This window comes from Vespula pensylvanica, chromosome 7 (assembly GCF_014466175.1).
Source record: "Vespula pensylvanica isolate Volc-1 chromosome 7, ASM1446617v1, whole genome shotgun sequence".
Classification (NCBI taxonomy): domain Eukaryota; kingdom Metazoa; phylum Arthropoda; class Insecta; order Hymenoptera; family Vespidae; genus Vespula; species Vespula pensylvanica.
The window spans coordinates 2,392,562-2,415,837 of NC_057691.1; the positions used below are offsets into that span (position 1 = coordinate 2,392,562).

The 23,276-nt window shown below is 33.0% G+C and overlaps 1 protein-coding gene across 1 annotated transcript in view; it reads right to left on the bottom strand.

Moving 5' to 3' along the window:
- The window catches only part of LOC122630744 (cAMP-specific 3',5'-cyclic phosphodiesterase, isoforms N/G), a 315,403-nt gene that overhangs the window by 284,661 nt on the left and 7,466 nt on the right, over positions 1–23,276 (bottom strand). Inside the window, exons 2-3 of the mRNA XM_043815576.1 lie at positions 16,245–16,443; positions 15,127–15,244 (exon numbers count right to left, since the gene is read on the bottom strand). Of these exons, the coding sequence (XP_043671511.1) occupies positions 15,127–15,244; positions 16,245–16,443 (317 nt within the window). The remainder of the gene's footprint in view (positions 1–15,126; positions 15,245–16,244; positions 16,444–23,276) is intronic.

Consider the following 23,276-nt stretch of genomic DNA (forward strand, 5'->3'; position numbering starts at 1 on the left):
GAAAGAGAATGTATATATATCGTCATCATTGCAATAGAACGTTATGCAAGAAGCAAAACGCGCAATAATTTCGTCTAGAATTCTCTAAGATGTCTAGAACTACGAAATTTCCCCTTACAGTTTTCCCAAAATATATTAGTTACACTATCCCTTGATTAGATAAGTCTAGTTTAGTCCCCACGATTATTTTTTTCTCTTATTTTCCTTGAATTTCTGTTTCTTCTTCTTCTTCTTTTTTTTTCTTTTACTTTTTCTTTTCCCCAAAATGATGTTCATCCAAACGATATTATTATCTCATGTTTTAAGAGGTGGAAAGAAAATAACCAAAAGTAGAATCAACAACTTTAGGGAAAAGTAAGCTGTGTAAAAACATATGATATGCTTCTATTATACAAATTAGCCAATTATCCATAGCCAATTGACCCAAATGTGTTCCAATAAACGAAACGATATGTTTCAACGATAACGATAAGCCTCCACGCATTTTGATACTAATTACGCACATGATTATCTTCTTACATTTCCGTATTTAATAAAATTTATTCGACCATAAGAAAAATGATTTATCTTGACAATGAGATAAAATCCTTTTTCTATCAAACGTTTTCGAGATCTTGTTCGCATACGAAACTTGGAATTTGATAAGAAAATGAAGAAATATTTGTGCCTTTTCTATTCGCGATGCAAAAACGTGAAGGAAGGCAAGTCGATATTCAAAGAATCTTTAAGTCCCATTATAGAAAATTCTCGAATCGGCGAACAACTTTTTGAGATGCCTCGATCATTTGTAAAATTCGAGCATCTTTCGTTCGGACTATATATATATATATTTTTTTTTTTCGTAAAAGAATAAAAACAATCAAAAAAAAAACTGAAAAAAATAGTAGAAAGAAAATAAGAAGGAAAGAAACATTAAGGAGAGAATATTTTTTTTTTTTTCGTAAAAGAATAAAAAAGCAAAAAGAAACTGAAAAAAAAAATAGTAGAAAGAAAATAAGAAGGAAAGAAACATTAAAGACTTTAAAGAAACATTAAAGAGTAAGAAGAAAAACAGAGATAAACAGACAGGCAGATAGACAGACAATAGTTATCGTTTTCAAAGTCCATTGATCCATTTTCAATGTAAACCCTCAAGACAAAACGATGTAATCCCAAGATAGTCACACCAGTTCGCTTTCCGAAAGCTTCGTTTTCTCCTCGATCGATTTCTTACTTCGCGAGACAACACGTGACGCGTCAATCCAGTAAAAGAGAGCTTAGGATGAAAGTATGTACCCTACGTATAATACATAGCTGGATACGTTCGTACGTGTGTATATATGTGAAAAAAAAAAGAAAGATACCAGATAAGAACGACTTTTCCTCTTTTTTCTCTCTTATCCCGTCGTATCAGAGGCTTGTCTCGTTCAATAGAAAGAATTTCGGAACAGACATTTTTCCGGGTACAAGGAATTTTCATGACGTGTCGAATAATCTATACACTCGGCACGAACTTATGAGTTTCGCGCAAACAAAAGAAAAGAAAATGAGAGAGAGAAGAAAGAAAAAAATATTAATTCATAATTTCGTTCTCGCATTTTATCTTCTATTTCTATATCATTCGAAATATCTTGTATCGATCGAATTTCTTCCTCTTTTCTCAATACAAAAAAAAAACATTTGAAATTATTTCCCTTTCTTTTTTTTTTCTTTTTTTTTATGCTTCTATCTCCTTAAACATTCTCAACGATCGTAACGCTTCTTAAGAGTTCTTTGAACTTTTCACGTGGGATCGATGTTTCAAAAAAAAATAATCAAAAGAAAAACAGGGGAATGAAGTAGGAAGAAAAATGAAAAAATTAATAAATAAATAGAAAAAGAAAGAAAGAAAGAGAGAGGGAAAGAAAGAGGGAAAGAAAGAGATCGATGGTACCATACCAATCCTTTTCTTTTTTTTTTTTTTTTTAAATAAAGTAAATACCAGGTCGAAATCCTGTTTTAGCTCTGTCTCCCACGCGACGACCACTAAAGACCACCAATCTTCGACCCAATTTACTCAGGTCCGATCCAATATAACGGGCCAATCCCATAACACGCGGCAACATTTTGCCCTTCCTCTACGGACGTTGCTCACCTAATCGCTGTCTAAATCCATCTAACATTCTTCACCAAGAAAATCGATCGGTAGATGAAGCTTACCCGATTAACATTAGTTTTCGTTAATCTTTTCTAAATATACAATGAAATACAAAGAAAAGAAATGGCGTGAAATGATGTGAAATGACCGAATATCAAAATGTGTTTTGGCTAAAAACCATCGTATCACGAGTATTACATTACTTTTATGGAAATTCGTCTCGCTTAGCTATAATCGTAAAAAATATATATTCCAAGGGTATCTTCAAATTTTTTTGGACTTATAAAAGAAGGTAGTATTTTTCCAAACCAATGGATCTACGAAAAATATACAACGAGCGAATACTCACGCGCGAATAGAATTGAATTCTTATCTCTTGACAGAGTTCTCTCTCTCTCTCTCTCCCTCTCTCTCTCTCTCTCTCTCTCTCTCTCTCTCTCTCTCTCTCTCTCTCTCATTTTTCTTTTCTTTCTGTATAAATTGTAAAGAAGACGAAGATAAAGAAGGAATTTACTAAGTGTCAGCACATGAGACAAGAATTTAGAAAATCTCCAGGTTTCATATTAAATTTACACATAAAAAGAAGAAAAGAAAAAAAAAAACAGGAGAAGAACTTGTGATAAAGTACTTTCAGTGGCAAAGTCATATTTGAGGTTGTCAAAACGTCACGAGGGTCTTCGTTGATTAATCAAAATTTATGATATTTGAAACATTATCAAGATTTCGTATGTCATTGATAATATCAATATACTATATTTTCCTGAATTTCTTCTATCAAATAAACAACATCGATACGAATATAAAGGATAAAGTATCAAGAAATTTGAATGTCTGGAATTTCTATTAAATTTTAATATATAGCCTGTTGTAATATAATTTGATATCCAATGAAAATATCCTGCAAATATACCTATCTAAATTTAATCATTATTATTCGCTTTCATATTTACCTATATTTCACTGTTTCAATTTATGCATATAAATATGATCATATTTTAAATATTTCTTTCGAATATATATATATATATATATATATATATATATATATATGCATACAATCGCGCCACTTGATTCAAGTATATTTTTGTCATAAAACTTCATTCCAGCCAATAAGCTTCGGACTTACTCATCACTGGCTTTGAGCATTGACGTCAACCGTGAAACCTCGCTTTTCAAGCAACAAGCCTTTTCGCGTCAACTATGACTAAATTTGATATATTCAACGTGTATCAACGTATAACGATGTAAAATACAAAACGCTTTCGAAGTTATATCGATGAAAAGAGAGATAGATAAAGAGAGAGAGAGAGAAAGAGAAAGAGAGAGAGAGAGAGAGAATAAAACTATCATACGACTGTGACAAATGAAATTTATCTATTTACTCGTGTATTATAGCGCAAGAGGAGATAATAAATGTAACGAGTCACATGCACGTTTTTATTTATAGATGAACGAACGAATGATTTTATCTACGCTTAATTGATTAGTCAAAGCAATCTAGCTAAATATGATTAATTAAATTATTATTATTACCGATATCATTCTTCCTTTCTTAAATATTTCAATCGTTCTACTCATTTGCAAAACCTTTTAATAATTTAAACCGTAGATGAAGCTAAGTAAGTACAAATATTTTATATATGAATCTAGATAAAACGAGATTAATTTAGCTCGGTCTTCTAATTTATGAATAACCACGTTACACAATGAATAACCACTTCCACAAAGTTTATTATAGCTTCATGAATATACCAGATCAAAAAAAAATATATATATATATTAAATATTTATTTCCAATTAAAATCTTTTTCAAATATATTACTCTTACCTTATTCACCTAAGGTATACATTTATTTTTCTTAATCTTACTACTAAAACAACAACGTAGAAGACGATACGATCTAACGTCGTAGTAGTAAACTATGTAATCTACGTACATACGAATCCATCTTAATCCTAACAAATTCTAACGGTATGTGAGTATACCTCTTATTATTATACGTAGCACTAGCTATTTCATAAGATCACAGAGAGACATATTTCCTGGCGGAAAAACAAAATTCGCAAACATCCTTTACAACTACACAACCGTCGCATATGCTCACATTTTCTTTTCTTTTAAATGATGATATCCCTTGAGAAAGAAAGAGAGAGACAGAGAGACACACAGAGATAGAGAGAGAGAGAGATAGAGAGAGAAGAAAGAAAAAGATAGAAATAGGTCAACCTTATTCATTGTTCGTACGCAAGAATTCACGTAGCGCGAAACAACGTTCACAAAATGCAAGTACACTTTTCATATCAAATGAGTAAAAGAACGCGTTTCGCACAATTACTAAAAACTTTTCTTCAGAACATTTTCTAAGTTTCTACTCGAGATATCGTGATCACATTAGAATCCATAATCAAGTTTCTTCGAGTCGTGTAACCTGCTAACACTCTGAGAAACGTCAACTAGGCGTAGAAGCTCATGTTAATGTCTTGCTAGTTGCTTGCTATAAAGGACGAATCCTATCATGTCAGAGAGATACCATCGCCTTGATGACACCTACAACAGTATCTTTGTTCTGTAATAGAGATCGCGTAAAGATCCTACTACTACTATTACATACCTACTACTATTACAACTATATACTATTAATACTATACTCTAAGCTAAAAACATTATCGAACTATCTTACAAATGTAAAATGACTCGTTATTTTTATATATTTTTCATTCGTTCTTGGTAAAACAAGCTTTATCTTAAAACCTTGAAATATATATATATATATATACACACAGAGTTTATATCTGTATATTAAATAGAATGTACGTAAACACGTATTTACGTGCACGTTTTATATATAAAAGTCACGCATCGAAATAGCCTATTGTGGTTTTACTAGCTTTGTTTAAATTTAGATACCACATACGGTTACGTTGTCACTTCTAAACGTGACTCGAAGCAATTAACAATATACCTGTATTTATCAATATCATTGTCCTGATCGATTAAAGAAGTTGATTGCACGACTATACACAATTCAAATCAAAGTGAATTCCTCTCGCGTCGACGCTAATTGCGAACTCCACTTTCTTTTTCCTTTTTCCCTTTTTTTTTTCTCTCTCAATTTTTTCCTCCTTTTTTGGATAAAAATCCATCCGATGTGATCTTCCCTCCAACGTTTTGCTTCCTTTTTCTTTTTGTTTTCGTTTTCAAGAAAATTAACTGTTAAGTATAATTAAAAATTAATCGCTAAGATAAACAACCCGCAGACAGATATGATTCTTTGTAAGAATTTCGATGCTTTTCTTTTTCACTATCTACTTCATATCCTATCACTCTTCTCTCTCTCTCTCTCTCTCTCCCTCTCTCTCTCTCTCTTTCTCTCTCGTTTTCTCGTACAAACACAAAGTATGTATGCAGAGCTTAAAAGCTACTCTCAATAACATAAGTACTAAGAAGAGTACTCTGGCCATTTCGATATATATATATGTAGTCAGTTGCCCACTTACATGTGAATGAGCTCGACTCGACAAATATTTATAACGATCGTTCGTAAGAAACTAGAATTTCTTATCTCCTGTGAAAGGAAAAGAAGAAGAAGAAGAAGAAGAACGAGAAAAAAGAAAGTTTGTTTGTTCTTTCAGAATAATTTTCATTCTCAACGCCATTACCTACTGTATTCGTTAGCACTCTCGTTAAGTTCATCGTTAAAAAAGAAAAAAAAAAATTATATGTACCTGTAAACTTTCTTATTTCCGAATTATAGATTTATCATCATTTGCTTGATCATATCGAAATATCTTATATCCATGAAACATTAATCTATGTATATATACTTAAGGAGAATAAATGGATAATTTAGAATTAAATCTTTGAAAATCTTGATGCGATTATTATAATTTTAAAAAAAAAAAAAAATAAATAAATAAAACAAAACAAAAAATGATTGAAGTAAAATACGATAATGTTAATATGAAATAATATAATAGCCCGACGTAACAGTATTTATTCTCGAGCTTGAAATACGAACGGAAACGCGTATATCTTTAGCTTGATATCTTCTCTAAGTTTTCCTGAATATTTTGGCGAACGTTTCATGAATTTTTTCGAAACTAAAGAAGAAAAATCGTCGATTTTATAGACAGCACGAGACGAATGTGTATACGTCTAATATCGAATAACAAGCACGAGGAAGATTCAGATCGTGTGACATTATTATGTAAATGTCAGAGGAGCTTGCTGTGAACTGCTTTCTTCTGAGAGAAAAAAAATTTACGATTTGCGAGAAATTCAAAGTAAAAAAAGAAAAAGAGAGAGAAAAGAAAAGAAAAGAAAAAGAAAAGAAAAAAGAAAGAAAACGATGAAGACGTTTCTTGAAGAAAAGGAAAAATCTTGAATCGTAGTTTTATTTTTCTCGCTCAAAGAAAAGTATAAAGAGAGAAAGAGAAAGAGAGAGAAAAAAAGACACATTCGAGAACGCAAACGATGTCGCCAGGCGATGACGACGTATAAAATACTCCAACCTTCCGTTATCTCAAAATGATGCAATTATATATCGCGAAAAAGTCTACTGGATCGAGCTGAAGAACTCGATTATAACATTTCTTTGGTTTAACAAAAATCGCCAATTTACTCACAATCTGACCGTTCTCGAATCGGTAAAATAGACGCTCTCGTGTCTGAAAGAGACATAATTCCATTAAAAGCTAAGAGAAACTCGTCTCCATTCTTACCTACTTCAGAGTCGACGAATGGCTCTGACAACGGTCGTCGTAATGCGAGGCAATAAAGACGTCGGTCAATAAAAACCAAGCAATAAAACGGAAAATCAAATAGTTTGCACCGAAAGAAAAAAAAAAACATCTATACTTTCCGACGAGACAAGAAAGTATAACCATTGAAGCAAAAAAAAAATAATAAAAGAGAAAAAGAAAAAGAAAAGAAGAGTTAAAAATAGATAGATATGACCATGGCGACATATTAACAAGTTTTGTTGTAGCATTCGATAAATTAAATTCTAACATCGGGGATTTCGAATGAATCTAATTTCCTATCATATGGGACTTCCGTCGATTGTTCTCACGATAATGGAGGACTAAGAAAAAAAAGAAAAAAAAAAGGGAAGAAAAACCATGAACTTCCTTGATCGGTAAAACTAATATAAAAGATTACCCTCGATATCTAATTAGTTTCGAGAAACTGCATAACGTCTCGATTATTATTGATGCGAGAATAATGTTTCTCGTAAAAGTTAACGATGCTATTAACTCGATCTGAGTTATAATATCGACATGCACTCACGTATACCTTATATATACGCTTATATGTGTATGTGTTTTATATATATAGATAGATAGATAGATAGATAGATAGATAGATAGATAGATAGATAGATAGATAGATAGATAGATAGATAGATAGATAGATAGATAGATAGATAGATAGATAGATAGATAGATAAAAAGAACCACTTCGAGACCAATCAAACGTCGATGGGCGCACGCAATTCGTTAGAACGACCCGACCGAACACTTTAATTAAATATCGAAATTTTCGCTTTTGGAATGACGAAATATATAACAGGCGGGCCGATAGACATTCGGATTTATCAAATCGTAGGACGATCTTGTAAATCGATCGTAAAAGAGGTATACTGTTTCTCGCACAGTTTCGATCGCGAAATGTCGACGATGTTTGAATAGTCGAGAAATGTTTGCCATTTCAATTGAATAATCTTTCTGTGAAATTTGTTTGCTTGCGAAATTATAAACTCGAGGAAAATAACTCTTGTTGTTCCTTTCTAAAAACGAGATTGTATCGGAATTATCTTCAATCGAAAGTTATCATTAAAAAAAAAAAAAAAAAAGGATAAAATAATAAAAAATCAATTCATCCTCGTTATATTATAAATGTTTCTATTGAAAAAAATATATATATATTTTTTTGTAAGGATCAACTAATAGCCATTTTTTCACCTATATACCCACGCACACGTTCGTAATGATAGATCTTGGAAAACATCGAGGTCCATTCAATTGCGATAAATTCTTCGTGCTTCAGTGTAAAATCTCAACATCAAGAACGAAGAAATGGTAACTCGACATGCGATTTCCCCTCACATCGTCGAAATCATCCGTTCGTTCATTCTTCGAACTAGTGTTCTTTAACTACATACACCTACACAAACACACACATATACAACGCGATCACGTTGAAACCAGAAGGCCACAAAAATGTCGTTCCAATTGAAAAGTGAAGTTCGAACGTACGAGTAGAACGATTTATCTCGATATAACAACCCCGATGATATAAAAATAATAATTTAATTTAAAAAAGTAATCTAATTCCTTTCGATAAATTTACGAAAAAAATTACGAAAAAAAGGGGAAAGAAAGAGAGGGAGAAAAAAGAAGAAAAAAAAAATAAATTAAAAATGTCGAAAATGAAGTTAGCACTTTGAAGCTCGGAAAGACACTCTAAACGTTGAATTTTTAAGAATCATACTATATCCGAGGACGATAAACCCCTATTTTAGCGAGCGGACAGATGTTCCCGGGGAAAAGATCGATCGATGACTCAGGAAAACATCTCTGGTAGCAGATAGTAATATAAATTCTTATATTGATATATAACTTGTCAAACGTTTCAAAGAATATAATATGCGAAAGAAGATTCATTCTTCTCGACAAACAAAAAGATAGAACATATATATGAAATAAAAGGAAAATAAATACTAGACTACTACATGAAAATTAATACCCTGTACATATCTGTGTGTGTGTACACATAATCTTCACAAAACAAAAATCTTCGTAGCAACCAATCACGAGCGTCGCGTTCTTGAGCATTAAGAGAAAAAAAAAAAAAAGACAAATTATTATTAATTTTATACAGACATTATCTTACGATATATCATCATCCTACATTATTCCATTTTATACATACGCATATATATGTACATGTATGTACATACATATACATTTATGTACATCGCAAAAGATTACTTAACGTAATAACACATGATATTCTCGTCGGCCATTTTTTATCTCTTTTACTTGCACTCTACTTACATTACGTGACATTACGTACCTTTATTATGTTACTATGTGTTACGATTCAATGTTTGACGTCTCCTTGGAAATAATGGGGGAGAGGAAAGGAAAGGGGAGGGGAAAGGAGTGGAAAGAAGAGGAGAGGAGAAGGGGAAAAGGAAGAGGAGAGGGTCTTTGGTAAGAGTCTCAACCACGCAAACGAGTCGACTCAATTGCAAAATAACTCCACGTTGGGAGAGTACTATTCGAAGTTAGAGAGACACACACTGTATCTATTAGTTGTTTTAAACTCACAGATAACGTGTCCCAATGGTTCTCGGATGATGATGAAAAATAATATTATATGCATAAAGTGAAATATATCAACGAACGATATGAAATTGATAAAAAGTCGAAGAAAATAAACGTATCTCGGTACATATGTATATATAGTTAGTAGTACGATGGTAAAAATTGATTGACAGCCAACGAATCATCGAACAACGCCTACGATGACATATTTTTGATATCGAATTTCACGAATATATTTCGATCGTTGAAATTCGAAAAAAAAAAAAACTTCAAAAGGAGTAAAGCTCTCTTTAATGGGGTTGTTTCGTTGAACGAGAGAGCTTTAGGCGACAATGCTGTTTCGTGTATACATTGCCAATTAAAAGGTTCAATTAACAGAAATTATTAACTGGTTTTCGACGATGATGTTAAAACGTTCCAACGATAATAACATTTTTCATTGTAAATAATTCAAACACATAAAAACTTTTCGTGCTATATAAAAAAATAAAAAAATAAAAAAAAATAAATAAATAAATAAATAAAGAGAGATAAAGGAAGAGAATAAAACGCAGTAAAAGATAAAGAAAGAAAAAAATAAAAGAATGAAAAAGAAAAAAAGGAACTGTATCACAATTTTAAAGTTTCGAGTTCATTGGCAGTCGTCGGTGGCTGATAATAATACTATCTCGTACATTTTTGATCGGATAATTAGATTGAAAAGATAATTAATAACAGCAGAGTACGGCAAAGTGCGTTTCATTATTTCCTACTTTGGATGAAGGAAGAGTTAGTAGTCGGAAAATAAAATTTACTTGGAAAAGTTGTATGTATTCTTCTTTTTCTTTTTCGAAGAATTTCTAAAGTCGATTGAAATTCATAACTGACTAACGTAACTCTAGTAACAATATGAAGTAATCTAAGTAAATAATTACACGAAGAAAGAAAATAGAATAGTGAAAAGAAAAGAAGTATAGAAAAAAGAATTACATATTGAAAAAACACGTTTACATTTTTTCACGTACAAAACGAAACTACAACATCTTGAAATAATTAATTTTACGTTCGATGTTAAGTAAAATAAATCGACGAATTTAAATATTATTTTGTAAAAAGATCCTGCCTGTTATCGTGGAAACATATCACTAAGCTTTTTGAATGGGACGAAGAATAATCGAGTTACGTATAAGACAAACTTACGTATACGTATCGATCGAACATAGTCACGTTTACTAATTATCAGAATTAACACGTGCAACGCGTGGCAGCTGAGACACAGGCAGGAAAGAGCACATTAACTGATCAAAGACGAATTTGCTTTCGACGTTGACATTCCCTCAACGACAAGACATCGTCGACTTTTACAAAGACAAATCGACAGCTTGGTCAATTTCGGTAGACCACAAAGGACAACGTTGAAAGAGAGCATGCTTGTGCTTATATGATAGAGAATACGTTGACAAGGGTGTGGCTAACTCACGTTTTAAAGAGAAAATATACCTATGAAACGAGAAAAAAAAAAAGAAAGAGGGAAAACAAAAAGAAAAAAGAAAAAAGAATAAGAAAAATAAGAAAAATTCGTAACCTATATAAATGCATCGAGTTCGACAAGAAATACTTTCTATGGCATCGTTTATCACAATCCTTTCAAATGCATCATCGATTTCCTTCTCTGATCCGAGAAAACGACCGATTACACGATGATCTAATTTGCCGATAAAGACGAAAGAAAAGTTCGAAAGTTCGACTACCTTAGTTAAGAACAAAATTATTTCATTAGGAATTTTTATGAAAACATCGATTATTACGTTATCGAGAATTTCCTGAGAAACTTTATCCGTTACGTAGAATAATTTATTTCCCTTTTACTTTTGTTAATCCGAGATAGACGGACAGTTAGAATTCGAGTTCGATATGCTATTTCGCACCGTTGTATTTCGAGAAACCCCGAAATACGAGGTTTCTGCTAACTATTGTTAACGTCACTTTGAACACCACTGTCGGTGATCACGAAATCTGTTGAATTTGGTATATAAACTTTTGACGGCTTCTATCAAGGTAATCAACTGTTATTTCGGTGATCATGCGATCGAAATGTTCATTAAATATTTTCTACGACGTTCAAGAATTTATGAAACCATTCGACAGATATATTCGATCGTAAAAAAGATATATACATATATATATATATATATATATATATATATATATATAGAGAGAGAGAGAGAGAGAAGAAACTACGTTTTATTTCGTGTACTTTGATAAAAAGAAAATAGAAAGTTATTTGCAATCCTTTGTAAAAGAATTTTCCTTATTTCCTAAGCGTATTTTATCGACAGCATAAGAAAGTACGAGTTTAAATATTCTTTACAAATTCCGAGTTTATTCTTTAAACGAATCACCGAACAATCATCGAAATTGTTTTGATTTCGAAAAAAGAAATAGATTCCATAACGTGATAGAATATTTTCTTTAGCAACGTTCCAAGCATCTTGTTCGAAGAAAAACCGAGATCAAAATATTTTTCGATCAGTTCCAAACGTTCGAGTAAAAGAGATCAAGAAATTGATTTTTTTTTTCTTTCTTTTTACCTTTACGATTCGCCATCCTTTTTCTCTTTTCCTATCTTTTTCTAGCTTATTCGATATATAATATTCCTTCTTCTTTTTCTTCTTCTTCCCCTCCTCTTCTGTTTCACCAGTATTCTTGGAAATAACACAAAACGCCTCGTTCGATCTTCTTGGTTTCCCGAAAATTCTTTTACGTTTTTCGTTCTCGATGAAAGATGAAAAGAAGAAGTATAGAGAGAGAGAGAGAGAGAGAAAAAAAAGATGAAACACAATAAAAGAAGAAAAAAAACTTTTATCTAGAAGCTAACTCTCGCGCCAAGAAAAACACACTCGCGTGACTTGCTATCAAATTTCAAAATGGCGTTGCGATTTTCTAAGAACGACCAAAAGCCAAAGGACGATGCTATTGCTCGATTCGGCTTTTGTATTCTCAGGGACAAACGAAAAATGTTCTCACTTGTTTGTAAGCAAACGTTGACTTTAAAAGTAACGAACACGATTTTCTTCTCTCTCGTTGCTCGACGTTCAAAAATAAAGATTGAATTTTCTTGGAAAAATCTATTTTACCACGTTTCTTTCTTTCACGAGCCACGCAAAAACCACTATGTGCTTTGTTTCCTACTCTTCTTGCCAACGACGAAGATCGTATTATTTTTCTTTTCTTTTTTTTTTTTTTTCTTATCACTTTACGTCTGAATCATATATCTACGACGTATATGTTATATGTATACACGCACGCATAAACATACACATCAGCGTAAGTTGTACACAATTTAAAATTATGACCAACGCAATAACGTAACGACAACGTCCCGACGAAAGTTATTCTTTCTTTGAATACGAACGAAAGAATTTCTTTTGAAATTTTCGCGCGGGCGCGCGCACTAGAATCAACGCACACCTAACCTACGAAGATCGTCAATTTTTTACGGGGCATTTTCGAATACACACTCACTATACTAAACGAAATAAATTCGGTCTGTGTCACAAGAAATATTCTTCATATTCCTTTCTTCGTTCTCGATATCACTGTAATTCTTATTATGCTCGATCGTTTCTTGTCAATCACGTATATTCTCAATCCATATCACATAACTAGGTAACCTTAAAAGAAGGCGCCAAAAATCGATTCGAAAAATCGAAGATAACGAGGAAGAGGAAGAGGTTCACGTTGCTTCGTCTTTACCTTGACCACTGGTTCGATTCGATTTTCAACGAAGTGATAATGGATTTCACTGTATCGCGTTAGTCGGTGAACGGCTATAAACAATTAGAAAACGATGAAACCCGCTAAAGTATCGTGCGTGCATTTCCAATTCTCTCGATGTTTGCAATCACACACACACGCGAAACACGCGATTCTCGATCCACGCCGGAAAAGTTGTACGGTACGAAACAATTCGACTTACGAAGTGAACACGCACGTGCTGGTTCAAAAGAGAAGGAGTGAAGGAAAAGTTCAAACGAAATGATCACTTCGAATCCGTACGATCGGTCACCAGTCCGTAATCACGCGCGACTCTCGACAAAGCGCCCTGCCGAAACGCGAGTAACAACAAAAGACGAACGAAACGAATCACGAGGGGTGGCGTCCCTCTCGACGATCGACGCGTCACCTGACGACCAATCGGTCGAACTACGTGATCCTGTGAATCTTCGAAAAGAAGGTAAGAAGACATCTCTTATCGTCCAAAAAATAACAGAGACATCCACTTTACCGACGATTGGCGAATTTATCAAAGTAGACATAGGTGACCGGTCTAGAACTGTTTTTTTTTTTTTTCTTTTTTTATAAATCACTCGAGTCTTATCATTTTGCAACGTCTTTAATCGAAGTCTCGTTAAAAATATATAGATATATATAACCTTTTGTTTCATGCAAAAATATGGAAAAATAAAATTCCCCCTATCTTAAGGTGGATTGTCTCATCATAACATAAGGATGAAGATTAAGAATAGAATGTACCTACCATGGAAGTGACTATTCTTAGGTTGTTTTTCTACTGCGAAAGAGAACCTCTTAGAAAGAGTAGGAAGTCGTGATTATTAATAAGTGTCTTATCGTAAATACTGCGAGACGATATTAATATAAATAACTTGATAATAATTATCGAATAAAAATATATTGTTTTTCATTATCAATGATACGTCTTAACGAGAGTCGATAATTCAGAGTTACAAACGTCGAATATCCTGGAAATTGATAATACGTAAAATTTCCCTTGTATCCTCGGCGACTAAAATCAACGTCGATAAAATGAAAAAAAAAGTGGAAATCGATAACAAAGTTTACTTCTTCTTCGTTTTAGTACTCGTATAAAAATTAAGTAAAAAGAGAGAGGGAGAGAGAGGGAGGGAGGGAGAGAGAGAGAGAGAGAGAGAAAGAGAGAGAAATTTAATTCGAAAATTCATTTAGAAAAGAAAGATTCACTTTTGAGAATTTATTTTTGGAATGAATTTATGAAAAAAGAAAAAGAAAAAAGAAAAAGAATAAAACAGAAAGAAACAAAAATTATTCTCCTAAGGAAGTTTCTACAACAAATAGTTAATAAGATTTTTCTATGGGCGAATTAAAGTTTCATATTCTCTCGACATTTCTTTAGTAAGAGAATACATTTATATGCATGACGTTAAACGTGAAAACTTAGGCGAAAGCCGAAACGTTTAGTTTCTGTAGAACTACAGCTTATACAAGACCTATGTGTTTCCAAACTACGTGGAAAAGCTCTACGCTTACGAATTAAACGAAAAGCTCGACTTCGTTAAATCACTTTGCTTCTTCAAACTGAGCCGAGCATCGATGAATCCGATCCTCGTTATTTCATTTTCTCCTTTTTGATTGTTATCGAATTGCTAGTAGGATTATATCATCGGACGTAAACCATGTGAGTCGAATAACCAATATCGAAAGTAGAGCTACCGACAAATATTTTCCGGTCATATAGAAAGCTTCGGATAATTATCGTTATTAATTAGATATTTATTCGAGATACGATAACGAGCTCATGACTAATCAGGATAATTTGTAAATTTCTGCTGGAGATTAAAATCTATGGACGGGTCAGGGAGAATGGCGGCCAAGAGAAAAGAGAAAAATAAATAAATAAATGATCGTAATAAGAAACTCACCTAATTGCTGGCCACTCTCCATCCGTCGTAGTCGTCGGTGCGGATGTACTTTTATTCGGTAAACTCAAGCGAGGTCCAATTCGAAGCGTCATAGGTCGCCGCCTTCGCAACGTGTAATCTGAAAATATCGAATGGAAACGATGTTATGGTTATTTACGATGTTACGCTTCTTAAACTCAACTTCATCCGCGACGGTAGGCTTGATATCGTTAGATAGAAAAGAGTTTAAACATTTCTTACTTTCTATACCATCAACGTCCATCTTCGTTCGAAGATCGAAGATCGAACGGTACGTTTAAAGAACTTTGAACGAAATATTAAAAAAAAAAATTCTTACGTTGGCAGCGAAATCGCAAAGATCTAGTGAAGAAAAGAAAGAAAAAATTCAAGTTTCGACACAGTCCTTTTCAAAGGATTTCTTTTACACCCATCAACGTGTCTTGGTTAAACCTTTCCTCACTACTTTCTTTCTCCTCTCTTCTCGTAAAATTTTACATGGACAGACCTTTCGCTAATGTATAAGAGTTAACTTAATTAAATTGTTCTTGGTATAAAGAACAAAAAACTTCGTTGAAACGTCAACGAAGACTCTTAAAATTGCAAACCTTTGAAAAGCTAAACGTTGTATTGAAAAGTAGTTGTTTCTGTATTAAGAAATAACTTTATAATTGCAACTCGTCTAATTAACGAGTTTCTTCGTAAGACTACGCGATCCTTGCCAGCACGTACCCACTTACAACCGTTATACGATTATAAATCTAACGGTAACAAGAGAGTTACTTTCTTATTTTAACTCGTTGTTTGTACGCGTGAAAAAAGAAAAGAAAAGAAAAGAAAAGAAAAGAAAAAAGGAAAAAGAAAAAGAGGAAAAAGGACAAGAATGTTATAATTAAAATAAAATCGAACTCTTTCGAAGTTAAAGAGGCATAAGAAGAAGGTCAATACGTACATACATGGTACTCGAGTATAATCCATTTCGAAAAAATGAGAACATTAAGAATGAATATTCTTCCAAATAGATCTTCTTAAAGAAAAGGGACGGACTATCGTTTTAAATCTAAGAATTACGTCGGTGGAAACGAGAAACGAAAGACGCGAGATTATCGGAAAAATCTTACCGTTCGCGCAACAGAGAGAGTTGCGTCCTTGAAAAACGTGGGGTGACAAATACTGAGGATGAGGATGCGTAGGAGTCGCCGGAGTAGTCCTGCTGGGAGCCGGCGACGCCATCCAAGGTGGTGCAACATCCCTTATCGTGTTTTCTTCCGTCACGGAGACGGGTATCTCGTTGGTCACCCGCACCTCTATTCCAACTGTCTGTAAAACGATGTGAAACAAAAATGACTTTCTTTTTTGATCATCCGATAATCTTTTGGTCGATTAATAATAAGGTCGTTCAAAGACTCGACTTCCTGAAAGTTTTTCTTTGACAAATATTCCATATATACATATACATATATAAACATTATTAAAGAGATCGTTGCCATGGTATGAAAGACCCTCCTTGGGGGAAAAAGCTTTGTGATCCTTTATTGATACCGTGATTCTTCGTTCGACCGGGAAAATCATTGACAAAAAAGGGGAAGGAAAAAAAAAAGAAAAAGAAAAAAAAAAGGTCAAGAACAAATTTGATCAAGCGTAATCCCAACTTCGTATTCCGATGATATAAAAAAAGAATCTATCGGTTGGCTGTCCGACAGAATGATGGACTACTTCTTGATCGTAACGCGAAAATAAAAATCTTTTATATGGGGACAAATAGGATGTTCTCTTCTTGATGGACGATTAACGCTCGCCCTTCGACCAATTTTCTATCTACTTTAGAAACGAGAATCGCTTATTTTCTGGTATTTTCTGGCACGAACTAGATAGATACGTATTTTCCATGGTATTTCTCTTTTAATAAATATCTACTCTTATTCTTCGATCGAGCGCAACCTGTTGACTCCTGTACCCTTCCACGATGAACGAAGTAACGACTGATACTTCGAATTTAACAGCATTAACGTTTAATTACATCACGATCGATTTTGTAATTATAAAGAGAGATGGGCTTACTCATCGTTTAAGCAGTAAAATAGAATTCTTATGGAAAATACCGAGCCATCGTATTTTCCATTAACTCGAACGTTACGTTGCGATGGAAACGTACATTTAAAAGGAATTAACGTTGCCGCATTCCATGAAAGATATCGCATATTAAAATGATGTCTAAAACTGTTGCTGTACATAAATTAATAAATTAAAAATCGCAGATGGTATATATTTATATTTATTTTTATATTTACATATATATATATACACATATACCTGAACTGCATAACTGAACGCTAAAGTATTGAATTTTATCTATGAAGCTTATTTCTCCAATAGTGTATATATATATATATTTTTTTATACACATTTTTACGTTCTATAGGAATCGTATTGATTTAAATTGAACGAGAGAATTGAAAAAGCAACCATCCATGCTTTTCTTTCAACGTATGCGTCGTCCATCCACTTTTGCATCTGTACTTACACGCAACTCGTTATCTGCAGGTTCGTATGCGTACTCTTCACGTTTGTTTTAAAGCATTCAAAACTCATCAATACTTTTTTCTTTCTTTTTTACCGACGACTTTTAAATCGACGACCACGTAATCTGCAAGCTTCGAAGGACACTCGAAACGGCGATAAGTATGACACAGCTGTTTTATTTCTTTTTTTTTTACAGACGAGAGGAAAAGCAATATTCTAACAGAGTTAAGCTTGTATATCCATCGTGAGTATTCGTAACTTTTCCTCTTCTTCTAAGTGTATCAATACTTCTCCATTTCGGAAGAGAACGATTAGTCGAAGAAAAAAAAAAGAAAAAAAAATAAGGAAAAAGTAAATAAATAAATAAATAAATAAAAATAAATTTTCCACGTGATCTGAAGTTTCAAAGAGGTAATTATCGGAAGCCACGGTTCAAATGCTAATACTACTCTTCTTTTCGAGCAAATAAAAGTGACAGCATGACCGAACACCTTCCTATATCTTTCTTTCGTTCGTTCTCTCTCTCTCTCTCTCTTTCACACACACACACACACTCTATCCGCCTCTCCTTCTCTACAATGCATCCCGGTAAATATTTATTCAGGATGTAGAGCCGTTCTATTGGTCTATGTCGAGTATACACCTTAATTGCATATCGATCGACGCCTTTCCACTGGCTTAACCATCTTCTACTCTTTCCGTGAGACTTTAGGATTTTGAGGAAAGAAAAAAAAATACTAATAATAAGCGTTGTTCTTGCTTAATGTGTTTATCGAGTCAAGTATATACATATGTACATATATACTTGACTCGAGGGGATATACATATAAATTACTAGGGGAAAAAATAATGAGCTTCATTGAATCTCATAATTATATTTTCACTTGGACTTTAATGCTGACAGGGAAGCAAATCGGACACTCGTTATATTATAAGGAAGTAAATAAATAAGAGAAAATAAAAAGAAAGAAAGAGAAGATAAACGGTTAGGCTAGGAAGATCAAGGAAACGCTTTGCATATTTTATTCCAAGTCGTTCAAAGCTAATGAATCCCGTTTAATCCGCACTCTTTCGTTTTCCCCTATCAAGAAGCTCCGCAGGTTATTATCCGAAAATTAGGCAAGGTAGGGTGTGTTTAATCAGACGAAAGTAACGTAGAGAACCTTTACTGTTCTCCCTGTACTATCGCTGACTTGTGAAGAAAAAAAAAAAAAAAAAGAAAAAAGAAAAACTTTTCGATAGAAGATTAAGAAAGAAGGGAAAAAGAATAAGAAGAAGAAGAAGAAGAAGAAGAAGAAGAAAAGGAAAAAGAAAGGGAGGAAGAAAAAAATGGGGGAAAAGAAAAAAGGAAAAAGAAAGAATAAAAAGACGCGTGCCACCCCCGAAAAAAATCCTTAAGGAACGAAGAATTATTTATTCCATGCTCGTATCCCTTTTCCACTTATTCTTCTTCTTCCACTTCCTTATATTTTTTCTTTTCTTTTTCCCCTCTTCTTTTCCCTTTCCTTCTCGTTTACCAACCCTTCTTTTCTCTCCCATGATGCCAATTCCATTTTGGCATACTGTATCAACTTTTATTCATAAAGAAAAGCCGCGAGGTGTCGAGGGGTTGACAGCAATCTGCTCCTTTCCAACAGAAAAATCATTTCGACCCATTTCCGATATCGAATAGAAACGAGGGTTACAAGAGTGCTTCCAAAAAATTATTTGCTCATTAAACGAGAAAAAGATTTTAGCTATACTTTCGAGATTTATTGCTATCGATGAATAAAAACAATATCGTTTGTACGAAAAGAATGGATTTTATTAAATCGCTTTGTCACTTTCTCTTTCTCCCCTCTCTCTCTCTCTTTCTCTTTATTTCCCCTACCGTCAATTATCGAGGAACATCGTTCGTGAGTACATAAAAAGAGTACGTTGGTATCATTATACTAATAAAGAAATCGACTGTCAGATAAGAAAAACGGATTTTTTAGGCGGCCGATAACGAACTATATACTGTTAACCCTTCAACTGGCATCCTGTGAAAAAAAAGAAGAGAATAAAAAACGATGGCCAATTCGATCTTTCGCCGTAAAATCGAATAATTCTTCTTTTATCAATTTTCTTTATTTTTTTTTTTTTTTTTTTTTATTTCTTTTTTTTCCGAACATAACTAAAAACGAAAGATATCAACTGATTCAATGCCATTAACATCGATTGGATTTTCAAAGGAATAAGACAATAATAAATTTTCCATCGCAAAAAATTCCTATAAAAATATCTATCTACGTAATATGACGAACACTTAGAAAAAGTTATTCAAAGAAATAGGATTTATAGACGTCGCGTAATAGAAAAAATAATAATAATAATAATAAGTAAAAGTTATGGAAAGAATCAAACATTTCTTATGACGTTCGACGCGATAAATAGTTGGTGAAAAATAATGAATGAAGAAAGAAGAATTATTCGCAGGTTTAATCGGCCGCGTGGGAGAGAGAAGCTTAACTACGTTACACAAACGCGGATAAGATTGACGTGTAAACATCGAAGCTGATAAAAAGTTAGAAGAGTACACTCAGGATTACGTGAAAGATTAAAGGGCATCAGGTAACGTATCTATAGAAATCTTTTTTAAATGAAGGACAATGCATAAATGCATCTGCTTTATTCATCTCTCTTTCTCCTCTCTGTTTCTCTCTCTTTCGTTCTCTCCTTTAGTCTTGTCGAAAAATCGATAAACTAATAACGCAAGCTATGCATGTATTATCATCTGGATGATTAACAAAAGGTCAACTCCCAATTATAAAATACTCTTAGCTTTTCCTACGGGAATTCGATACTCTTTACGATTTAAAAAAGATAGCAGGATTTGGTAACGGGTATATAAAGGTATGCGTTATGCAACTTCATATATAACATAAAATAATTATCTTATATTTGATGACACGAAGTAGCTTCTCGTTTCTCGAATTCTCTTATTCGGTATAAAATAAAATTCAACTTCGGTACATGACATTCTTTATCCATCGATTCGGTTCAAAGTAGATTGAAAAGTTTTCTTTCTAAGTTTCGGAACTTCTCGAATCCGGTTCGGATTTCTTTGTGGATAATCATATTATCGTTTGGAAACACTAGACCTTTGTGCGTAAGTCGGGAAGAAAGTTTGAAAGTGATATTAGAATCCAACTTGGCCGGTTCGTTACTTTCAAAAGTAAGTATCGGCATGTCTGAACAATGTCTGGGGTAAAATATTAACTTTGCGGCAAGATTTCTCGAATGGAAAGTAAAAAAAAGAATAATGGAAGATTCTCAGTATTCTTGAAATTTTAATTGTCGAGAGCGCACATATGTACATAGGAAACTTCGTAGTACGATTCCTTGAAAATCAATAATAGCAAAAAAGAAAACAAGTTTTGTTTATTCTCTCTCTCTCTCTTTCTCTCTCTTCTTTTTCTTATCCCTAAGTTTTTTTCCTCGCATAGATAAATATACACATATACTTGTCAATGTACTTTTAACAATAAGAAAAATTTCAATGGAATATACTCCACAATATGTTACGATGTATCTCGAAATAACCAAAGAAAGCAAATTGAACTGTAACGTATTGTGGAGAATGACGTCGTAGGATAGAACTAAAAGATTTCTATACGATGAGAAACTACCGCAACGATAAATATCGAATAAAATATCTCAGAATTCTGTAACACATAGTTACATCCTGTATCGTTGGAAATCTGTTATGTACAATATATATAACGAACATTTCTCTGATGAAATAGCGAGAATTATATTTGCGTATAATCGCCCACAGGCTATGTAGTTACATATATCAAGAACAATCTTCTATCTTCAAACTCGAGAAATTTCATGAAGATGTATAAGATTAAATTGAATAATTTCTCAAGGCTCTAACGACGAGTGAATTATCATCGATTAGTTTTTCAATTCAGTCGAGAAATTTCAAAGGGAATAATTAAAATTATACATAATGAAACGATTCATTCCACAAGTTTCTCATTTTTGTGATAACTCAGAAATAGAAACCGAGCGAATATCGAAATATTGCATATAAAATGAAGACAAGAGAAACCGTCGCATTTAATGGGTTTCCTATTATAATTTTCTCAAAATGATCCTCTATTTGACGTAGTGAAAAGGATTCCTCCTAACGACACTGTATAACGATATACAACGATTATTCCAACGATGGTTATGAGCTAGCTTTCCGTGAGAAAATAAATGCTTTAATTAGAAATGATTGAGCACGTGTTTGAGCCGAGATGCCATTCATTTTCATCCTGATCGGTTTAATTCCATTTCACGATTAAACCACAAAATTTGAAGATAGACGAAATTACTAACCACATTGCATTTAGAAAGGATTAGTCGTGATCGTTTACACACAAACACGCATCATTCGCATTATGACGCACTCTCTTTTTTTTGTCCTTCCAACTAAAAAAAAATCTCCAAACCTGAATAGTAATAAATAAACAATCCAAATTTATGAACTTACTCGAAAGAATAATCGTACATCATTACGATTAAAAATAAACCCTCAGCGAAATCACAAAAGTACACTGGATAAACATGGATTCTAATACGTAACAGCGTTCGTTCATAAATATCTTATTACTTAGTCGCACGTGGTTAAATACGAGGAAAAAATATATTCCTAAGGCGTAGAATGACATATTAAAAAATGGTGATAAATAAGAAAAAAAAATAATAATAATAATAAATAAAAAAAGGAAAAAAATAAGAACGAAATAATAAACAGGGCGTAAATACTGTGCAAACGAAGGAACAACCGTGCTATGTACTATATAAAGTAAAGGGTAAATGTGAAAACAAAAAGAGCCATCCTATATAAAGGGAACCCGCATTCGTGCGTGTTCTACAAAAGCATAAAAGAGAAATGGATGAGAAAGGAAAAATGACGAAGAAGGCAAAAAGCCGTCAGACATTAGTCGAGTATATCGAAGAATTCCTATTGATTTCTATTATATAATCTTCCATTATCATCTCGTCGATGTTTGACGTCAATTAAAAACGAGATTATTATCGTACAAATCTATAGATATTCGAACAGTTTTCTCATATATTCTCATCTTTCGACTTGTCTACGTATCTCTATAAAAATAAAAATAAAACCGAGCTAAACTAAATTAATAATAAAGATTCTCGTGTTATAAAAATAATATATTCGTATATTTTTCAAAATCACCAATGATTCTGAGCAAGTTTCTCTTATATGTTATACCTTAATTGTATTTATAAAGGAAATGAAAGAAATGATATAAGGTACGACTCTTGCGACACAAGGAGCCGAAATATTGTTGTGGATTACTTATATTTCGAGAAGAAATGTCGGAAGGAAAGAGAAAATAAAAGAAAAATGGAAAGATCGGACGAAAAAATCCAGAGTAATGGGTACGTTTTTCCTCAAAATGCTTTTCATAGACTTTATTCCCGTACTATCATTTCTTTTCGAGCGACTAAAGTGTCTCGGTACGAGGACGATGACGAGTTAAAAACTACGTGCTATAACTTTCACAAATTTTACGCTAAAGTTATAGTCAAAGAGTTTTCGAACAAGAATTCGTATAAAAGCACGCATGAATTCTTTCTATGCGTTACCT